Below are 17027 nucleotides of genomic sequence, written 5' to 3'. Positions count from 1 at the left end.
TAGCTCACTAAACTGCATGAAGTAGAGTGAATAAAGCATTTATTAACATACAGAGTCACTATTACTACATGCCTGAATAATAAAATATATCAGTGTTGATTTGAACAGTTTATTAATCGTTTACTGACTCACTCTGAATTATTCTAAAAGCCAACAACTACTCAAATACAGACGGTTATAAATAATGCAATAGTGAGTTTAATAATGAACAACTGATACGTAATAAAGTATGAAAACACAACCATTAAGCATGTTATAAATGTGTTTATAAGAATACAGCATGTGTAGCGGCAGTTATCAACTGCTTACTAACATCTGTAAATGTAGAGTCAATGCTTAAATGATGAACTGACTCTTTGCTAATGCCTCATAGATGATTTATAGTTATTAATAAGTGTTACCCAATTGGGATATCCCCCCGAATAAACATGGAGTGTAGATTGTGTTGAATTGTGTAGCTGATAATGTCAGCAGGACACCTAAGATAAGATGTAAAACCGCGGTAAAGTCCTAAATGAGGCAGACTGCCCTCAGGTCAGTGAATATAATCCCGACTCTGTAATCTTACACACACACATTCCTGTGCAGCCACGGTATGGAGGTTTTCCTTCACACACAACTCATGTTTCCAGTTTTGGAGACGGTGGATAAGGTTTAAAAAGATGTGTTTAAACGTGTTTGTGTGAGTGTGTGTGTGTGTGTGTGTGTGTGTGTGTGTGTGTTTGAGAACTGGCGACTTCATTTACCACTGTGATCAGCTCCAGGTCCTTCAGGTATGTCCTCTCAGTGTTCAGCAACTCTTTAGCTATGAAGTATGAGTTATCAGCAGGGCAGATCTGCACACACACACACACACACACACACACACACACACACACACACACACACACACACACACACACACACACACACACACACACACACACACACACACAATACAAGACTACATATTGCATCCATTTGTACAGTAAACCATTTAAATTCACTCAAGTTAAGTGATAGAGATACCTCCCCGACATACACAGCAGAATACAGTTGAAGTCAGGAGAGGGGTCTGGCTGCAGACTTGATGCAGATGCAATCTGAGCTGCATCCGATGCTTTTTAATCTGCTCACCTAACCCCACCCCTCACAGTGATGTCAATAGCTCCATGTGTGCATTGTGTCTGACACTGCATCTCTGAGTGATGCAATCTCAGCTTGCATCATAAAGGCTGCATCCAGATACTATTGGAAGTCAGAATGATTTACGCAACCCAGGCTCATTCTGAAAACGTAGTCCCGGGGACATTTCTGGAGACCGCGGAATACGTCCCGGGAGGTATGTAAGCCTGCAGTTTTTGTTTTTGCGAATTCGCGAGAGGCCGCTGTGTGCGCTTTTTCGCATCTTAAATGCCTCTCGCGAGTGCAGTTCGGCCAATCGGCTGACCTGCCCGCCTCCTTCCCTAAACCCAACCAATTTTACTGATCGACCCGCCCACCCGCTCACTTCCCTAAACCCGAGCAACAATTTACAAAAGCCTTTCAAAAAAACAATTTTTTCGAATTTCACCACATTCTCACCCTGTTATGAAACTCGTTCGTTTTATTTTTTGGATTCTGTTTTTGTCTTACCTGATTGCTGGAACCGCTCTTACCCAGACTCGAAACCGGTCGCCGTGGTCGACTCCTCTCTGCATCTCGAGCCTGCCGACGTACACGATGAGCTGAGTGGACAAACGGGTTGCAGCGGGGAAGCCCTCCTCACGGAGGTAAGCGGTCGGCTGGCAAGCGCGAAAGGGAACAGCGTCACACCGCCCTGCAGCGTTTGCTTAAAATAAATAACTGCAGCCATACGTACCTCCTGGGACGTATTCCGCTGTCCCCAGAAACATCCGCGGGACTACATTTTCAGAATGAGCTTGGGTTGGATTTACCCTCCTATGAATGGTTTTTACTTTGTCAAATATTTCCCAAATGATGTTGAACAGATTCAGGAGTTTCTCACAGTGTTTCCTCTAATATTTGTTCTTCTGGAGAAAGTCTTATTTGCTTTATTTCGGCTAGAATAAAAGCAGTTTTTAATAGTTTTAAAGCCATGTTAAGCTCAATATTATTGGCCCCTTCAGCAATATTAGTGTTGGATTGTCTCCAGAACAAACCACTGTTATACAATGACTTGCCTAATTACCCTAACTTTACCCTAATTACCCTAGTGAAGCCTTTACATGTCACTTTAAGCTGAACACTAGTGTCTTGAAGAATATCTAGACTAATATTATGTGCTGTCATCATGATGAAGAGGAAACAAATCTATGAGTTATTAAAACTACTGCATGTAGAAATGTGTTGAAGAGAAATCTGCTCTCCTTTAAACAGAAATTGGGGGGAAAATATAGAGGGGGTTAATAATTCAGATTTCAACACATACACACACACTTCTCACCTTCCTCCTGGTGTCTTCCTCATCATCAATGCGTTCAGAAACACCATCATTCAGTAAGGGGGAGACGAGAGGAGACGGCGTGACCCCTCGAAAGTCATCAGAATGACCATTAACTAACGTTACCAAAGCACACGTCAACTCTGAGAAACACACACACACACACACACACACACACACGCGCACACACACACACACACACACACACACACACACACACACACACACACACACACGAAGAGCATTAGGAACACGTCTAGCAATCTGACATCACACTGTAAAAAGTGATTAAGTTGACTTTACTTAAAAAAGAGAGTAAACTTGTTGCCTTTTCATTATTTCAAGAGTTGACACTTAGATGATGATATATTATAAAGCTTGTTTGGCATGCTGTCCTGGGAGAGATCCTCTAGTCTGGGGCTCCCTCCCGTTTGCAGGGGGAGAGGGGAGTTCGACCTCAGGTAGATCTGGAGAACTCCCCTGCTGTAGTAGCTAATGAAAATTTGGGGATTCCTATGGAGAGATTAAGAGCCCATTAACGGTGCCAGTTTAGTCAATTCATATATGTGGCATGTATTTGGAACCAGGAAACCTGGGAGAAAGCCACGCCAACAGGGGAGAACATGCAAACTCCACACAGAAACGTTGACTGGCTTGATAAGGAACCAGTGATGTTCTTGCTGTGAGGCAATTGTGCTAACCACTGGGTCACTGTGCCACCCTATCTAGAAAAGGTGGAGGATTTGAGATGACTGAGGTCAGAAACTCTGGTTATTTAAGGTGAGTTAGGAATCATCTGATTGGTGAATCATGTGTTAGCTAATGCAGCACCAGCTGTGATCAATCACAGTCAATAGGTATACTGACTGATTTTACCAAGTAAGATCAACTTATTGCTTTTAAGGCAATGGGTTTACTCACTTTTTTAAAGTAACTAATCACTTTTTATAGTGTAGACTTCAAGTTTTAATATGATGTTCATTTACTTTAGCATGCAAATCTGCATCGTTATCAAAAATAAACATCATACCGTGATAACTATGGGTCACTATGGGAGTAGCATGATAAGTAGCATTGCACAGGGACATGGTGATGTATATAATATACTGTATATTAAAGTTGCAGTACTGTGGTATTACCATAGTACTTTTGGTAGAATATAAATAAAGGAATAAATTAATTGATTAATTAATAAAAATACTAAATTAATTAATTAATTAAATAAATTAAAATAAATAAATGAAACAAATAAATAAAATGAATAAAAATTAAAATAAATAAATTAATAACTAAATGAATGAATTTATAAATTAATATATAATTGAGAAAATAAATACATAAATGAATAAATAAATAAATATTTAAATAAATACAATTAGTACATTATTAAATAAATATATATATACAAGAATAAAATAAATAAATAACTGAATGAATAAATAAATATATAAATGAATAAAATAATTAAATAAATGAATAAAAAAATAAATCAAATAAATATATAAATAAACAAATTAATTAATAAATGAGTAAATATATAGATGCGCACACGTATGTTCAGTCTCTCTAGTGTACTTTTCACTAAACTCTAATTCTACAGGAGTTGTTTTTGTTTCAGTACTTGCCCAAATCTGCCTCTTGCGTGTCCTCTGAGTATTGCAGTCATAATAAATACAGCAGGTCTGCGATCAGCCCAACACAAAACAATCTGTGCACATCATTTTCATCAGTATTCACAGCCTTTGCTCAATACTTTGTTGATGCACCTTTGGCAGTGATTACAGCCTCAAGTCTTGTTGAATATGATGCCACAAGCTTGGCACACCTGTCTTTGGGAATTTCTGCCCATTCCTCTTTGCAGCACCTCTCAAGCTCTATCAGCCATTTTCAGCTATGGCCAACACCACCATGCTTCACTGTAGGGATGCTGTTAGCCTGGTGATGAGCGCCGCCTGCTGTTCTCCAAACGTAACGCCTGGCGTTCACTCCAAACAGTTCAGTTTGAGTCTCATCAGAGCAGAGAGTTTAGTTTCTGATGCTCTGAGAGTCCTTTAGATGGTAAACTCCAGGCGGGGAGTGTCTTGAGTCTGGCCGCTCTACCATACAGACGCCTGATTGGTGGATTGCTGCACAGATGGTTGTCCTTCTGTAAGGTTCTCCTCTCTGCACAGAAGAACGCTGGAGCTCAGACAGAGTGACCATCAGGTTATTGATCACCTCCCTGACTAAGGCTCTTCTCCCCGATCACTCAGCTTAGATGGTCGGCCAGCTCTAGGAAAAGTCCTGGTGGGTAAACTTCTTCCACTTACGGATGATGGAGGCCGCTGTGCTTATTGGAACTTTCAGAGCAGCAGAAATGTTTCTGTACGCTTCCCCAGCCTTGTGCCTCCAGACAATCCTGTCTCTGAGGTCTACAGACAATTCCTTTGTCTTCAAGCTTGGTTTGTGCTTTGACATGCACTGTTGACCCTGGGCCTTTATATAGACAGGTGTAGCCTTTTCAGATCATGTCCAATCAGCTGAATTGAGCACAGGTGAACTCCAATGAAGCTGCTGGAACATCTCCAGAATGATGAAGGCTGTGAATACTGATGTACATGTGATTTTACAGCTGTTATCTTTAATAAATTTGCAACAATTTCAAAAACTCTTCTTTCTCATTGTCATTATGGGGGATTGTGTGTAGAATGTTGAGGAAATCAACTAATTAAATCCATTGTGGAATAAGGCTGTAACATAAACACATGTGGAAAAAGTGAAGCGCTATCAATACTTTCCAGATGCTCTGTGTATTGTTGTTTTAATGTAATATAATCTGCAGTAGTATTTAATAAATATATTTTTGCATATTATATTTTTATTTTTGTAATTCAGCACAAGCAAAGAAATTGACGTTACATTGTTCCTCCACAAAATAGCGACAGACACCACAGAATAAGGGATGAAATGTTTTTCTGAGCATACATTTTAAACGAAACTTGAACAAATCAATATAGAACTGGTTAGTGACATTCTAAGTTGATCTCTCTCTTTTGTATTTTATATTGCTGTATTTATGCCATAGTAATCTAGAAGTGTTTGCTTTGGCTTTTTCGGGGTAATATTTTTCCAGAGGTATACTGGGAGACCTCTATAGACTGATGGCATTTCATGCTGTTCAGCCTTATAATCCTTAAATGTGAGCAAAATCGCCTGTTTTGTCATCACATAGACACAACAATACTCTATATAGTGCAGGAGACTCATTCAAACATGAGCTCTACAGTGAAGTTGGTGAATTACTAGCTCGTTTTCGGCTGTTCTGACGTCAGCTGCAGATGTGAATGAATGTCGGAAGAAAGTAGTTCCTCATAAAACGGTTCACACACACGATTGTGCCATCGAACTGTTGTATAAATGGGGGGGCATGCTAGTGTGCGTTGAGAATGTAGGACGTGTTTTTGATCGCTCCTGGAGAAGGTAACAGATTTAATCACATATTAAACAGCACAGTAACCTTTTTGTTGTACCATTACTTAAAACTAGCACCCTAAACATGCAGGCTACTCTTGCATTTGTTATAAGCTGTACACATGACATCGTCTCGATCCAAAACTGACGGTAAAGGAGGCTGTGGTAAAGCCCCGCTCCTCTCAGGCGATGCTAACGAGCCCATGGTTAGTGTACACTCCGGAGAAAACTCAGCCGGGAATGTCACTTGTCTTCAGACATTGTTAGACTCTGTCAAGAATGAGATCTGTCAGAAAATTGACTCGTTATCTCCTGATTTACGCTCGGAGATCACTACAATGCGAACAGACGTCGAAAGTTTCTGGAGCCTTTGCAACAGATGGTCAACACTAGCACTGTAAAAGAACTGTAAAAAGCCTTGTCAGATCATAATGACCGTATAACGGCACTCGAAAAACTGATAACGTCGCTCAGTTATCGGGTAACACATCTGGACGCCAAGTGCGAAGATTTGGAGGGGCGCTCTAGGAGAAATAATCTTCGTCTGCTGGGTCTTCCCGAGGGCAGCGAGGGTTCGCGTCCAACTGAATATGTGGCCCAATTTTTTACAGGAAAACTTGCTACTTCAGAATAAACCCATCTTAGATCGTAAAAGCGAGAACGTCCTCGTCCTCTTGTCATTACAGTGCATTACTTTTAAGTTTATTCTGAGATCCTTCAAAAGGCTGCGGGACTCTCTCCTCTTACAAACAATGGAAAAAGGCTGTCCGTTTCTGCGGATTACACTACGCCTGTGGCTAAAAAGCGGGCCTCATTCAGGAAACTGTTGTATAAATGCAATATCACACTCGTAGCAGTGCAATATGGCTGTATATCGGCACTACTGGGACACTAAGGCAACACACGCTTCCCACCAGTGCTGGTATACAGCCATATCACACTGCTACGAGTTTGATAATGCTCATATATATATATATATATATATATATATATATATATATATATATATATATATATATATATATATATATATATATATATATATATATATATATATATATGACTTTTTGTGAAAACGTTTGTCTACAAATTTCATGCATAAATTGTGCATACGCATGTTTAGTGAATGAGACCCATTGTTCTTGTGTAAACATACCCCTCACTTTAGAGAGATAATAATAACATTAATAACAATAATAATTATAAGGGAAATGTCCAACCTTGTAACTGGTTTAGTGTACAAACATCACAAACCCATTGATGTTAACCTAAGGACATAAACAATGTGCACAACACACACACTTATCGCGTGATCTAAAGCATGTATAGTGCAGATCATATACATACATGTGCTGATAGAGAGCAAAACATGCTGCACAGCCACACACACACACAGCAGAGAGCGGGTTAGTGGGAGTGAGGGGATGGAGAGGATTATGAGCAATATTTATTATTAAAAAACACTTGCCGAGTCTTAAAAGGCCAACGTTTACTTTATTGACACTAGTGCACAAAATACATGGTTAAAAAATCTATATGGTTCATAAAGAGCAGCAGAACCAGACGTCATAGAGCAGAGACAGGCAGAAAACATCAGAAGCTGGAAAAGTGAGACAGAGGAGCAGAGGAACGGCTATGTTCACAATGTATTTGTTATGCATTTTATTTTTTATTAGGCATTGTAGGCCACTTATTGCATTAAACATGCATTGTATAATCAGTAAATATTGTTCTGTATGTGATTTATGTGGTTTACAAGGACACAAATTTGTATAGTGGAATATGTATGACATTTAATTCACCGCCAAGCTGATTTACGAGGACATGCCTTGTGTCCTCGTAATTCAAAACACTTTAAAATCATATTTAATGACCTTTTTAAAAAATGTATAAAGTTTGAATTATTATGGTAATTAGTTGTTTTTATAGAAAAAAATGCATTTTGCTTATGGAGAGTCCTCATAAAACACATATACAAGTTTGTGTGTGTGTGTGTGTGTTTTGGTTATATGGTTTAAAAGGACACAAAACTATAGTGATATGGAGAGTCCTCTTAAAACACATATAGAAGGGTGTGTGTGTTCTGGTTCATGTGGTTTACAAGAACACGAAATTGTAGTGACGTGTATGACATTTTAAACACTATTAAGGTGATTTATGAGGACACCCTTGTGTCCTGTTATTTAAAATGCTTCAGAATCATATTTAATGTTCGTTTTTACATAAATATGTAAAAAATGTATCATAATTTGAGGTTTATGCTGTATAAAGTACATTATGCTAATGGATAGTCCTCGTAAAACACATAGGGAAGTGTGTGTGTGTGTGTATTCTGGTTTACAAGGACACAAAACTGTTTAGTGACATGGGTATGACATGTAATACACTATTAAGGTAGTTTATTAGAACATGCCTTGTGTCCTGGTAATCCTGTTTTTTTTACATACCTATTTTGATATTTATTATAATTAGAGGCTTATACTGTATAAAACACATTATGCCAATAGAGAGTCCTCATAAAACATATATACAAGTCTATGTATGAGTGTGTGTGTTCTGGTTTATGTTGTTTACAAGAACTCAAAATTGTATAGTGACGTAAGTATGGCATCTGTAATACACTATTAAGATGATTTATGAGGACATACCTTGTGTCCTTGTAATTCAACACACTTTAACATCATCTTTAATGGACTTTTTTCCATTACAATTTTGATATTTATGATAATTAGAGGATTATATTGTATAACATACATTATACCTATGGAAAGTACTCGTAAAACATAAAGTGTATGTATGTGTGTTCTGGTTTATTTAGTTTACAGGGGCACAAATTGTATACTGACATGGGTGTGACCATAAAGTCCTCATAAAACACATATACAAGTGTATGTACGTGTGTGTGGTCTGGTTTATGTGGTTTACAAGGACACAAAATTATATACCGACATGAGCATGACATATGTAATGCACTATTTATTTGATTTATGAGGACCTGCTTTGTGTCCTTGTAATTCAAAACACTTTAACATCTTTAATAGACTTTTTACATTATAATTTTGATATTTATGATAATTAGAAGTTTTTATGGTATAAAATACATTATGGAAAGCCCTCATGAAACACATTTACAAGTGTGTGTGCGTGTGTGTGTGTGCCCTAAAAGCAACAAATTGACTTTCCCTAAAAACGTGAGTAAACCTGTTGCCTAAAATTAAGTAAATGAACTATTTTACTTGATAAAAAATCAAGTTGGGTCAACTTAACTCAAGTTTACTCACTTTGTTAAAGTAACCAATCGCTTTTTACAGCATGTCTGCAATAATGTTTGTTGCATAGTTAACTTTTCACATACTTCATACTGTTGCTAGTCTAGTCCATTGTGAACATAGCCGTAAAGGTGTGAGAAAGATCATCAACATGTCATTCACACAAATCAACAGCAGGTGGCGTGGGTTTTTTCCTCATGCCATCAAGCTGACTGAATTCTTTGCATTCAATATTTTTATATGAATAAATCATTGCGTGAACAAACAAAGGAAGATCAGACATGTCGCAGGCATTCATTAGGAGACTCAAAATTTTCATGTGCGAAAATTTCCCATGATGCATTGCTTTCCCAGAATGCATGAAAACAGAACAGCCCGGATGGAGGGAGAGCATGCGGCCCGGCATTGGAAAAACACAGGTAGTTACAAAGAGATTCATTTGTAAATGCCAGCAGATAACAACATAACTAGCATTTATTGGTTGACAAGCTCAAAGAACAGGGTGGAAAAAGGGAAAAGGTAAACATCAGCCAACAGTGCAGTGACATTAATGCTGAGTGAGAGATCAGGCAGGGATTAGAATAGCATTATCACAATTCAACAACCAATAACAAAGTAATACATTCATGAGCAATCCCAATTCTACCTTTTGTACCCTCTTGGCCCCTTAAACAGAGTGTGAAGGCGAAGGGCTTCAGATTTTACCCCTGAGAAATGTCATCGCGTCTTACTTCATATGAGATCTGGGGTCTGTTCTTCGTACCTAGCTTAAATGATCTAAGATGATTTGGCAGATCCTGGATCTGTTCATCTTGATAACTGATCTCTGGCTAATTTGGTTCTTTAAACAAGTTCGTGAATCAGATTAAAATGTCTGCATGAACTGATCTGAGATCCCTGTGTGTGTTGTGAAGGGCAAATCTATCGATCCTCAAAACCATGATCAGCAATGCAATGATTGGCTGACGGCACAGCAGGGTAATGACATCATCTGATTAATATTCAATTATCCATGTGAGCAAAATTATATCAAATTAAAGCTGCAAGCAGCGATGATAGGGACCTCGCACCCGGGCTCACCGCCGCCCGGTGGCATCAGGATGACAGAGAACAGCGAACAGTAATAATTTAAGCCGATATATTAAAAATATCTGAGAAAATCACAGATTTATGCCAAACTTCCTCCTGTCAGCAGGTGGCGCTATAACTATGACTCATGACTGGCATGTAGATGTCTTCAGGAGAGGAAACTTATCAACCATGTGAAGTTTTAGGCAGATCGGACATTGTTTGGCTGAGTTATAAGCCAAACTGCCTTTTTTCAGCAGGTGGCGCTATGACAGACTCAATGTTGTTATGTAGATGTGTTTAGGAGGGGACTTTCATCAACCTTGTGATGTTTCAGGCAGATCGGACTTTGTGTGGTTGAGTTATACTGCAAACTACCATCTGCCAGCAGGTGGCGCTATAACTGTGACTTAAGATTGGCATGTAGATGCCTTCAGTAATGGAATTTAATCAACTATGTGAAGTTTCAGGCAGATCGGAGTTTGTGTGGTTGAGTTATAAGCCAATCTACCTTCTGCCAGCAGGTGGCGCTATGACTGATTCAATATTGTTATGTGGATGTGTTCAGAAGAGGACTTTTATCAATCATGTGAAGTTTCAGGCAGATCAGACATTGTGTGGTTGAGTTATAATAACTTCCTGTTCCATGGCGAAGCGTTGAGGTTTGTCATGCCACCACGGACACGCCCCTCTGCAAAAACTCTAGATCTTCACAATATATCATCGCTAGAGCTTTCAGATGACACCACTCTATTTTGGTGCTGATACGGGAAAGTTTGTGGAAGGAGTTTGTTACAGTGTCAAACATGTCATTTCCTGTAGCCAGCAGGTGGGGCTATAACTGTAACTGGATATCGGCACGTAAACCTGTTCAGGTCAGGACTTTTATCAAACGTGTGAATTTTGAGGCAGATCTGATAATGCATGCCTGAGTTATAACGACTTCCTGTCTTGTGGCGGATCATCAACGTTTGCGAGGCCGCCACGGACACGCCCATCGACAAAAACTCTAAAGCTTCGCAATTTAACATCACCAAGGCCTTTAGATGACAAAACACAATTTTTATTGTCAATCAGATAAAATCCCTAGGAGGAGTTCGTTAAAATATAACGCCTAGAAATGGCAAAAGAGCCACTTTTTCGCCACAGGAAGTTAAAAATATACGACTTCCTGTTGAGTTTGAGATATGGCTCCAAGAGACTTTTTCGTATGTTTTGCCATGTTTGAGGTGTGTGCCAATTTTCGTGCATGTGCGTGATTTGTAGATCGGGGGCTCGTCCGTTTAATTTTTATAGGTGGCGCTGTTGAGTCGTTTTGCCACGCCCACTTCAATATTGTTATGTGGATGTGTTCAAAAGATGACGTTTATCAACCATGTGAAGCTTCAGGCTGATTGGACATTTTGTGGTTGAGTTACAAGGACTTCCTGTTCCATGGCGAAGCGTTGAGGTTTGTCATGCCGCCACGGACACGCCCCTCTGCGAAAACTCTAGATCTTCACAATATATCATCACCAGAGCTTTCAGATAACACCACCCAATTTTGGTGCTGATACGATAAAATTTGTGGATGGAGTTTGTTACTCCGTAAATCATGTCATTTCCTGTGGCCAGCAGGTGGCGCCGTAACTGTCTCTGGATATTGGCATGTAAACGTGTTCAGGTCAGGACGCTTATCAAGCGTGTGAATTTTGAGGCAGATCGGATAATGCATGCCTGAGTTATAACGGCTTCCTGTTTCGTGGCGAATCGTCAAAGTTTGCGAGGCCGCCACGGACACGCCCATCGACGAAAACTCTAAAGCTTCGCAATTTAACATCATCAAGGCCTTTAGATGACAAAACCCAAATTTGGTGTCGATCGGATAAAATCCCTAGGAGGAGTTCGTTAAAATACGACGCCTGGAAATGGCAAAAACGCCACTTTTTCGCCGCAGGAAGTTAAAAATATCCGACTTCCTGTTGGGTTTGAGATATGGCTCCAAGAGACTTTTTCGTATGTTTTGGTGTGTTTGAGGTGTGTGCCAATTTTCGTGCATGTGCGTGATTTGTATATCGGGGGCTCGTCCGATTAATTTTTCTAGGTGGCGCTGTCGAGTCATTTTGCCACGCCCACTTCCGAAGCCCATAACAAACGTAAATTTTCGCCACTTCTGAGGCGTGTGCAAAGTTGCGTGAGTTTTCGGGCATGTTTAGCCCCTCTAAATCGCCATTCATTCCGCGGAAGAAGAAGAAGAAGAAGAAGAAGAAGAAGAATAATAATAAACAGAGCAATTCCAATAGGGCCTACGCACCGTTTCGGTGCTCGGTCCCTAATTAGCAGTAAACGGTTTGTTAAATATGACACGCAATAACAATTAATAGTTTCACATTTAGAGCGGATTTTCTCTATTATAATAGCCATAGTAGTATTATAGTAGCCGTTTTCCTAATCGGTGTAAAGAATGGATGTTTAAATTAGTTTAGCATCACAAAAGCATTTTTTTTTGTTGGTAAAGGTGTCTGCAACTTTTGTGAAGCATCAAATCACCGTCATATTAGCTGTCGAAACATGTCCATGACTGCATAAATGTATTATTCCTTTAAAAAAAGTTGATTAATATTGTGGAAATTATCATACACAAATTGTACTGAAACAATTGCACACGTTTGAATCAAAAAAGTCCATATCCATACATTTTCTCTTAGTAGATAGTCTTTGTTTTATTGATATATATATATATATATATATTTTACTTTTTAGTTTGAAAATATATATATTCAATTTCCACAAGTGTATATAACTACTACTGTAAGAAAATATCAGAATTCGGTACACACTTTCAGTATCATCTTTGCTTGAACTGACCCGATCTAATCCTGTTTATATGACATGAGCCTGCTTCCGAGCAGGTTTGAGCTAGCAGAACTGTTGCCATGACAACAAGTCTGAGATGAGTTTTGAAGAACAAAACGATCCTGGATCATGTCAAATCATCAATAACCAAATCCTGAACTGAGTAATCCACATACGAAGAACGGACCCCTGATGATGGCGCCTGCTGTAGTTATTCCAGTCATGTTATTTTTTTGGTATTTATCTTCAGGAAATCACTGAAGGCAACGACATCATGTTATCATAACAATATAACAATGAGATCGTAACTTTACTGTGCATTTACAGTGGCCATATTGATGTAAACACAACATAACAACATTAAGGTTGTACACTATATATATATTTAACTTGTTCAAACTACTTAATTAAAATGAGCTGAAGCAACACAATTCTCGAGATTTCATTGGGACAACTTAATTTAAGTTTAGTCCACATAAATTTATTAAAAGTGTTAAGTTAACTTAATCAATTTGTGTTGGGACACCATGAATGAATTGTGTGTACCAGACACTGTAAAAAGCTCATTCTCATCCACTATACTTTTCTGACAAGGTATTCGAGATGTTGTAATTGAGTGTCAGATGTGACAGTACGCTGTTGGACTGCTGTACAGGAGTTATTGTTATGGATTATGGCCAATTTTAACTTTTTGTTGATGGTAAAACATGAACGCGGATATGAATGTATTAAAATATGCTTGTGTGTTGTAAAAATTCGTAATAATGACAAAGAATACTAATTAGTGGATCTCCTGACCTTCGTCCGTTGTAGATGGAGTATTCTGGGAAAATTTCGTACCCCTTGGTTTTGAGTGTGGTCCTGGATAAACTCCATTTCAAGGTCTACCTAGCCCTTCCCCTTAGCCCTACGCCTTCAAACTACAGAGAAATGGGACACCCCTACCTCTACATGTGACTATGTAAGGGGGAGAATTGGGATTGGGTCTAAGTTACGCAGAATTTGGTCAATTATCAGAAATTCCCTGAAATGAAATGCCTAGAGGTGGGTAGTAACAAATTACATTTACTTTATTAAAGTTACGTGTTGTGTAACTTGTACAGTTTGAGTACATTTAAAGAGGTGTACTTTTACTCAAGTACATGTTTAGAGAAAAGACTTTACTCTTACTTTGGTTCATTTGGCGACATTGTTCCTCTATTACTATTTGATGGTAGTGTGATTCATTTATAAAGGACAGTGGTCCCCAACCTTTTCATCACAGCGGACCGGTCAACGCTTGACAGTGTTGAGGGGTTGAGGGGGGTTGGTTCTGTTGCCAGGCCCCATCAACCGTTTTCTCAGAAGATGACAAGCTGACAAAACATTGCTGCAGCTCTGATACAAGTTTTATTTATGGAGAAAATGACAAAGCTCTGCGGCGTTCGGGTGTTCTGTGTTCGTCTGGGATAATTAGTCTGCCGAAATGTGTTTATTCCATATAAAGCATGAAGCTGATCGGTCAGTTCTTGTCACGCATTGTGGCCTCATTCAACTGCGTGCGCCTGGAAGGCTTGAGCATGCAAGCCGCGCACCTCCATTGGAATAAACGAATCTGCGCGAACTCTAAAAAAGCGAATAGCCCCTAAAAGGCCGCCGTCATTTGCAATCTTCTATTCGTTGGCAGTTCGCGGGACCTGCACTGGGCCTCTTCCCTTTAGCAAAGAAACTTTCAACAACATCAACAACAACAAAAAAAGTCAGTTTCTTACTCAATTTGCTGCTTGTGGGTTAAATTTGGGTGCTCAAGTGGCCGAGACGAAACCGAGAGAATACGGTCAATTTTCAAAATAAAAGACTTTTCAAAATAAAAGATCGTTCAGACGATAATAAATAAAACAGAAATAGTTCATGACTAGGGCGGCATGGTGGTGCAGAGGGTAGTATGATCGTTTCACAGCAAGAAGGTCGCTGGTTCAAGCCCTGGCTGGGTCAGTTGGCATTTCCGTGTGGAGTTTGCATGTTCTCCCCGTGTGGGTGTGGGTGTTCTCGAGTGCACAGTCCAAACACATGCGCTATAGGGGAATTGATGAACTAAACTGGCCATAGTGTATGTGTGTGTGAGAAAGAGTGTGTATGGGTGTTTCCCAGTACTGGGTTGCAGCTGGAAGGGCATCCGCTGCGTAAAACATATGCTGAATAAGTTGGCGGTTCATTTCGCTGTGGGGACCCCTGATGAATAAAGGGACTAAGCTGAAAATAAATGAATGAATAAATAATTAATGATTTGTGCAGCCTGGTACTAATTAACCGGTACCGGTCTGCGGCCCGATGGTTGAGGACCACTGATTCAGTAGTTATTAAGTAATGCTTTCATTGAATACTTTTTTACTCTTACTTGAGTAACTTTTAAGATTGCTACTTGTACATTTACTTGAGAATACATTTTGGATCCTCCACCCACCTCTGGAAATGCCCTTTCTAATCCCTGCTGAAGGGTAACAGAATAACCCCGTGAGTAAGGTAAGGTAAGGTAAGGTAAAGTGAGAGTGAAACACAGTGAGATGCAGTACAGATACTGTCAGGTGACCCTTTGACTCTATAGACTAAACCATCATACAGCTTAAAGGGGCAGTTCACCCTAAAATGAAGCTTCTGTCATTTACTACATTTGATACAAACCCATATGACCCATTAAGACTGTAACTGTACACGTGTGTTATAAAAAAGTAGTGCAAACTTCAGGGTTTCATGGACGGAATTAAAAATAAAGTATTTGATTTGAAGTGACGATAAAGGAACACTTTTTGTTTGGAAATAGACTCATTTTACAAGTTAAAAACGAGTGAGTCTGACCATTTTTGAATGCATTCAGGTGATCTCCAGGTCTGGCGGAAACACTTTTAGCTTAGCTTCGTATAAATCATTGAATCTGAGTACACCGATAGCGGCTCGCTCAACAAAATAAATAGAGTTTTGATAAATGTCCTATTTATAGCTTGACTCATCTGTAGTTACTTTGTGTACTAAAACAATTAAAAATGAAATCCATTCAGGCGATCCTCAGGTCTGGTAGAGCACTTTTAGCTTAGCTTAGCTTAGCATAAATCATTGAATCGCATTGGATCATTAGGGAAATTAAAAGTTGCTATTGTCTAGGTTGAAAAGGCAGGAGCTATACTCTCATTTTGGCATAACATTCAATTACCTTTACTGTGGTAATATACCAGCAGCAGGATCAATGATATTACGAAGCGATATTAGCTGGTTAAATAGCTGTGAACTATTAACAGGTGCTATGTGAAATCATTGCACTGCTGCAGCCAAGGTACAGCAGCAAAATTACACCAGAATGAGAGTTCCTGGCCATATTAGCCAAAAAATAGCAAGTTTCATTTTTCTAATGGTCTAATTCGAATCAATGATTTATGCTAAGCTATGCTAAAAGAGCTGTAACAGACCTGGGGATCACCTGAAGGCATGGGTGCCGCTAGGGGGAAAGTTAAGATGATTCTAAGGGCCCATGCCATCTTAGGAACCCAGATTACTAAATGATTACGCAATCAACACCTCCCCCCCCCCCTCACTTCACTCTCTGCGCCACCACCACCCCCCTCTTCACTTTCGTCTGCAACATCCTTCCCAACAGCTACCACAACTACCCTCCACTTTTATCTGTGGTAACACCCCCTCCCCACCCCACTCTTTACTTTTATTAGTGACACTTAAGCCTGGTTTATACTTCTGCGTCAGGTGACCGGCGTAACCCACGGCGCATGCAACGCGCGTGCCTGTGCATTTATACTTCTGCGCGCTGTCTCTGTCGGTCTGCATTAACACTTCCGAAACGCTAGTTGGCAGTGAGGTGTAAATGTTCCTCTGTGTCGAGTTTCTTTTTTGCTTTTCCTGAACACTTCCTGGATGTACAAGTGGCTCAAACTCGCTCATTTTGAGGCAGGAACTGGCGGACGTGCAACAACTTTAACTATGAGGTAAACACAAAA

At 39.5% G+C, this 17027-nt stretch overlaps 1 protein-coding gene across 1 annotated transcript in view; it reads right to left on the bottom strand.

Annotated features, from left to right (window-relative positions):
- The window catches only part of LOC101883674 (FERM, ARHGEF and pleckstrin domain-containing protein 1), a 56349-nt gene that overhangs the window by 10803 nt on the left and 28519 nt on the right, over positions 1–17027 (bottom strand). Inside the window, exons 14-15 of the mRNA XM_087267268.1 lie at positions 2426–2565; positions 747–836 (exon numbers count right to left, since the gene is read on the bottom strand). Of these exons, the coding sequence (XP_087123394.1) occupies positions 747–836; positions 2426–2565 (230 nt within the window). The remainder of the gene's footprint in view (positions 1–746; positions 837–2425; positions 2566–17027) is intronic.

This window comes from Danio rerio, chromosome 9 (assembly GCF_052040795.2).
Source record: "Danio rerio strain M-AB ecotype USA chromosome 9, GRCz13ab, whole genome shotgun sequence".
In the NCBI taxonomy this organism is placed as follows: Eukaryota; Metazoa; Chordata; class Actinopteri; order Cypriniformes; family Danionidae; genus Danio; species Danio rerio.
The sequence above is the reverse complement of the archived record's forward strand: the minus strand, read 5'-3'. Positions and strand labels throughout refer to the sequence as shown.